This window comes from Montipora capricornis, chromosome 2 (assembly GCF_036669925.1).
Source record: "Montipora capricornis isolate CH-2021 chromosome 2, ASM3666992v2, whole genome shotgun sequence".
Lineage (NCBI taxonomy): Eukaryota > Metazoa > Cnidaria > Anthozoa > Scleractinia > Acroporidae > Montipora > Montipora capricornis.
The window spans coordinates 46,717,715-46,723,714 of NC_090884.1; the positions used below are offsets into that span (position 1 = coordinate 46,717,715).

The 6,000-nt window shown below is 37.9% G+C and overlaps 1 protein-coding gene across 1 annotated transcript in view; it reads left to right on the top strand.

Annotated features, from left to right (window-relative positions):
• The window catches only part of LOC138024241 (uncharacterized), a 38,133-nt gene extending 32,703 nt beyond the window's left edge, over positions 1 to 5,430 (top strand). Inside the window, exons 22-25 of the mRNA XM_068871391.1 lie at positions 124 to 213; positions 869 to 922; positions 1,056 to 1,142; positions 3,313 to 5,430. Of these exons, the coding sequence (XP_068727492.1) occupies positions 124 to 158 (35 nt within the window). The 3' untranslated portion in view covers positions 159 to 213; positions 869 to 922; positions 1,056 to 1,142; positions 3,313 to 5,430. The remainder of the gene's footprint in view (positions 1 to 123; positions 214 to 868; positions 923 to 1,055; positions 1,143 to 3,312) is intronic.
• Positions 5,431 to 6,000: the final 570 nt, after the last annotated feature.

Consider the following 6,000-nt stretch of genomic DNA (forward strand, 5'->3'; position numbering starts at 1 on the left):
GAATTTCAAAATCCTGTGTCTGTGGCAACAATGGTTGAGGGAAACAATGTGCAAGGAATGTTCTTTTCTACCAAATGGTCGATTATGGGAGCAGGCAGGTTAATGCATTGTTATTTTGTACAGCTAGAAGCAAAGAAACCAAATCTGGGAAAATGTGAGCAAAAGATCCAGCTGAGCGAAGTGTTAACAGTTCCATGGGAAAGCCAGCACAGGGTAAGATCCTTCAGTCCCTATTTTTTGTTGTTTCCCAAACTTGATGATATGTAACCATTCTCTCTTCGCCCTTAGGCATAGATTTGAAAAGAACATGTAACCTTTTCAAAGTAATTTTAAAATACATGTATCTTTTAAGTTACCACCAGTATAGTTGTGATACTAATAGGTTCATCTGGAAAAATGCCTTGTCTCCGGCATTGACCTGCAATATAGAATTTTGGTGTGAGTAGCTTTTTTTAGTCTTCTTGCACTGGAGGTATAAAGATGTGCGGGTTCAGCTTGTTCTTCTTGGAATCTATGTATTATGCAACTCTTCATCTTTAAACTTAAAATGATATACCTATATTTATTGAATAACTTTTCATTCATATTCTTTGCAATCAGTGTTGTGTTTTCTTTGGATTTAAATTTTATTTTTGTAATCACTGTTGATATTATATACAAGATTAACATTTTTCTTCTACTTCACCACCCGCCTTGGAATGTGTATAATATGCCAGCAAGCGAGCCACGAGTCAACATGAGCCGAGAATCAACATGCGAGCCACGCAGTTATTGAAAGCGAGTCATTTTAAAGTACTTCAATAAATACTGTTTATCAGCGCTATTTGAAATGGGTGCTAAGACTTGCCATGCTTTGTCATTTTTAAAGGTTCCAACGATCCAGAAAAGGAAAACACAACCTCTGTCAATTCTGCTGCAAAATGTAAGTTTTAGGCAAAACTACTGCTTTCGTTACATGATGAGGTGTGTCAAGGGTGTGTCACCTGAGTGTGTTTAGTTTCTGTTGAGTATTTGATCAAAACTTTGTCTTTTTGTCTTTCATATTGATAACAAAGTACCCGAGAAGACCAGAAATCAAAGCAGGAAATGCCAGAAAAAATCAACGAAGGAGGGAGTTCATTGTTCAGTTAAGCAGTCAAAGAGTGAGTTTTGTCTTCTTCATTGGAACCCCTTTTGAAGTATATACTTATCAGCAATTCGGCTCTCGTATATAGGAATATAGCGGGTCTTTTCCATTGATAGCTAGGGGACACGTCGGACTAGAACTCCCCCCTCTTAAAAAATGAGGTCGATAGGAAATGATGTGCAGGATAGACGTTATGTGTTGTCTCCAATTGAGTTGGCTTCTTTTGCACAATATTTTCTACCTTCATTTTGACTATTTGTTGTGTTCGACGGAGGAAAACACATTGTAATGGTGCCAGTACTAGTCTTGCGTGTCCCTCCGGTATCAATAATTGTGATGGTATGAGGATTTCTGCATTTGTACGCCGTCGTGGACTGGCTAGCTGGCACAAATGGCCTTGATATCATGCGATTGTGTAAAACACAGATTCCCGTTTTTTCTACTGTATTTAAGTCCTGTTCAGTTGAATGGGGTTTAAATACCGGGATGGGTGACCGTCATGGTCTCTTGGTGAACAGCATAGTAGTGACTTTCTGACTCGTGGACACCAAGACGACACGCAGTGGTCGAAAGGAGTAAATTGCTTGTTTCTCACAGCTCTGTACTGCTTTGTATCCACCAAAGGAGACTATATTACAGTGTACTATTATCCCAAAAAATAATTTTTGCATAACAGAACATTACATGTAGTTTTAATGTCATAAGGTGTACTCACTGCCTTGCTATTCACCTAGAAACTATAGTGATACCCCAGACAAAGAGTGCGTTATAAAACATGTATTGTTGTGTTTTCTAAGCATTAAAGAGGGTAATGTTTACCGCTTGTACGTCCGGCAAGACAGTCTATTGATTCCAGTATTCCGTAACTGTCTTTAATAAATAATGGTCAAAATACTTTTAATGTGATACCTTCATTGCTGAAAAAATACTATAATAACTCATCAATGACAAAACAGGAGTTGAACACACCTCACTAATACTAGATTATTACTACAAGCTTAAAGATTGTTTAATAAGGAGCACATCTGATAATGGTCTCCAACCGGTTAGCGTGGTGGCAGACGTGCACCAAATCGTGATAAGCGCCCTTATAAAGGCTTTTGTTATGAAAGTCATGGTTTCAATCAAGGATGGCTCCATAGAAACAGATCTTTACACCAAACCCACAAACCCACAAACATCAGCATCTTCTCACTTCATTTTGTCACTCCCATGATGATACCAAACGCTCCATCCCTTACAGCTTGGCCCTTCGACTACGCCGCGTTACTTACAACGCACAAATGAACTAACAAACTACCTAGCTAACCGTAGTTTCGACAAAAATTTCCTCAAAACTCAAATACAGCAGGCCTCTGACATTCCCCGGTCTGACGCGCTTAAGAAGACGGTCTTATTAGGGCCCAATTTACTGAAATACCTTGTAATAGTAATTCTCCCAGTTCTTTTCGATGCAGAAGTAAAAACTGCACCACCTGCCCCTATATAGAACACGGCCGTAATGAATACACCTTTCATTCTACGGGTGAAAGCCATAAACTCAATCTCACATTACTTGCAACACTTTCAATGTTATTTACATGGTTCAATGTAAATTATGTAATCTTCAGTATATTGAGGAAACCAAATGTCGCCTGAAAGACCGTTTTAATGAACACGGACGCCCTATACTCAGGTCCACTAGTAGTTAGACCGCATTCTCAGAACACTTTCTTAGCAACAACAATTCAAACAGTTGATATGTTACTCATTCCCATTGAAAAGCTCATCAATCAACATGACTCGATCTTTTACTGATGAATGCTGGTATTGGCCAGCCAAAATATAATTAAAAGATACATCTTCGTGTTGTTTTACGAGTCGTGCAGTAGACTACTTGACTTCAAAAATATTTTAAAATCAATTTTGACTTATCACGATCTCCTCTGATCCAACGCTGTGCAAGATTTATCGTCGACGGCTTTTTGCAACGTTTTAAAATCTCAACTTCACTATGAAAGTAAATTCATTTCCACTGATGACGTAAGATTTGCATTTGATTAGAAGAACGCCATTTGAAGTAACTCTTTAACAGACCCGCTTCCCTTGTTCAAGCGTTTTGTCCATAGAAAGGGCCTTGAGCCACCAACGGAAAAAAAAAAAGATGTCAGGGAAAGGTAAAAAAAAGATTTTTTTTCATATTGCAGAGTCAGTTCCTCATAAACCATGGACAGGGGAAGAAAAAGAAGCTGTCTTAAAGTATCTTGGTCACTGGATCAGGAAAGGACGTGTACCAGGGAAACTGGACTGTGAGCAATGTATTTCTAAGGCAAATGGCGCCCTAGATCACAGGAAATGGACCGATTTAAAATATTTCGTTAAGAACCAGATCGACAAAAGAAAGAAGGTCCTTGACCCCAAGAATTAGATTGTTAACTTGTTGTTAACTTGTTTTTATATAACTAAACCAAAGTATTTTTCTTAAGTGAACAAAGTGTTAATCCTCTCTTTTGGATATTTATTGGCATTCGTTTTGCCAATTAGTGATATTAAAAGAGTAGCCTGCGAGCAAGCTCTCCAAAGTTTCACCTGAATTCGGGCACTCTCTCTTCATGAGTGCGGGATTTTGTGCAATTTTGGGGATGTTTCCTACCTTATTAGAGTTCACACAGCTTCATAAAAAAAAGCAACAGCACTACCTTTGTTGTTTCCTATAGTTAAATATAGATGTAAATTAAACTGTTTTCATGTAAGCATAATGTTTTGTGCTGTATTTTGTAATTTGTTGTAGTGTAGTTAAAACCATAAAATTGTTGACATTTATTTAAAGAGCAAAAGTAAATTCAAAGAACACTTCCATTCTGTTTTGGAGCAGTGAATAACAACACTTGAAATATTATTTGTTCCTGATTGGGGAAATATTAATTTTGAAAGCAAATAGAATGCAGAATAATATTATCTGAGCATATGATCAATTGACATTGAGTTGATTGTGAAAACTCAAGTGGCTGTCCTGCAAAAAATGTAGATACCTTAATGCGACTTTTTCCAAAAGTACACATTTTCATATTGTAAATGCACAGTAGTGCAACTTAAGGCTAGTTGAAAGTTCACATCTGACGTAAGACTAGTGTTAGAATTGTTGGTGTGAACTGGAGACTGAATGTGTTTAGTACCTTTCATGAATTTACAAAGAAATCTCGCCTTAATATCCTGACATTCTTCGAGAGGTTTAGAAAAAAGAAAACTCTGCTGTGCTGTACTTAGTCTTTCCACTGGCAAATTTAGTAGTATCATTTACTAATCTAAGCTTTATTTTTGTTTTGTACAACAAATAGCATGCAGCTAGTTAAAGTTACAGGTCCATGTGTCAGGTAAATTTTCGCCACTTCAAAATTTGTGTTAACTGTCTCATTCCATGGAAACGCCCTTAGTCATTGTGTTATTGTAATGGAATGTTCACATTTCAATTTTGAACCACCATTTACTAAGTTAATCTCTGGTGCTTCCCAGACTTGCACACAGATAATCAAATTTCAATAACCTATAAAATTGTAGCCAATGGCCAGTTTCGTCCTCTTGTGCTTTGGATGGAACAAAAATCGAATAGAGGCTGATGTGAGGCAAACAATACACATTTAAATATTCCCTATATCACCCATCATTCGATGTTTGCTCCATTCCAGTCTTGAGAATTCGACAAAAGTGACCTATACCATAGTCCTTTTGCTGCATGTGTTGTTTTGATTTGTCCTCTGCGCTTTTAGTTGAGCGCAAGACATGTATCGCCACAAAAAAAGTATCATGGTAAAATGTTGTGCTTGCGTTGCAAGGTGAAACCGATGCCTTACTCTTAAGCTGGCATGCGAGTCACAGCTTACTTTACTATTCTGGAGTTTTTTCTGATTTTGGAATAGCATCCCACTGATATACTCGCTGGCATTCATTTAGAGTCACCTGCATTACCGTTTTGTCCCATGATAGAACTTCCAAAATAGGTATCCGGAGTGATTGCCTTTTCATTATTACCTGGTTTTCACCACCAACGCACGTACAGTGCAAGATCATTAGTTGTATTAGACCATTTTGGCAATGAAATACAACTGAAAGAATGTGTTGAGGAACGAAAAACTAATAATACTATGATGTATTTTATTTTATAATGAGCCAAATACAGACTTGATTTGATTTGATTTTGAATTGTTGTTTAAATATCCGTTCAGCTTATGTTTTGCCTGAATATGGTCGAAGTCCGCTGCTTCTCACTGATACCTTGAATTCGGTTTCGACTTTAATAAGGTATCAATTCCTTCTACAAAGTGAGGGCCTTGGGACGGGTCACGGAAACATCTATCCCCGACGCCCTAAAAAAGGAAAAACGACATGTTAGTCTCAGAGAAATGAACCCGGAGGACTCGGCTCCCATGGGGGGGCAAAATGCCGGACAATGATAAGATCATTGTGGGAAAAGAAGATAATACAACTGTAGTAATTTGCGTTTTATAATGTAGGAGAATGCATACGATACACGTCGTTTTTTTAGACCCACAGGTATCGATCCGAAGCCAGACCATTGCGGGCATTTTTAACTATTAGAGGGTCAGCCCTACATAGCTCATAGACCAGGGTAGGAAAGGTTTTCTGGTCAGAATATTTATCCGAGGCAAGACCATTTTAAGCATGCAAACGCCACTCTTGGAATGACTAGCGCATGGCCTCAAAAACGTTATATGCTCGTATCCTCAAACTTCGGTCCTATAAGATTATTTCCTGCTAGTACTTACTACTACCAATATGAAGTGGAATCACAACTCACGAGCCACTCCCAGCCAGTCAAAGTAAATCAATGCACGCCAAGTTTAGACCTCTTGTAAGAATAATAATAAATAATAATA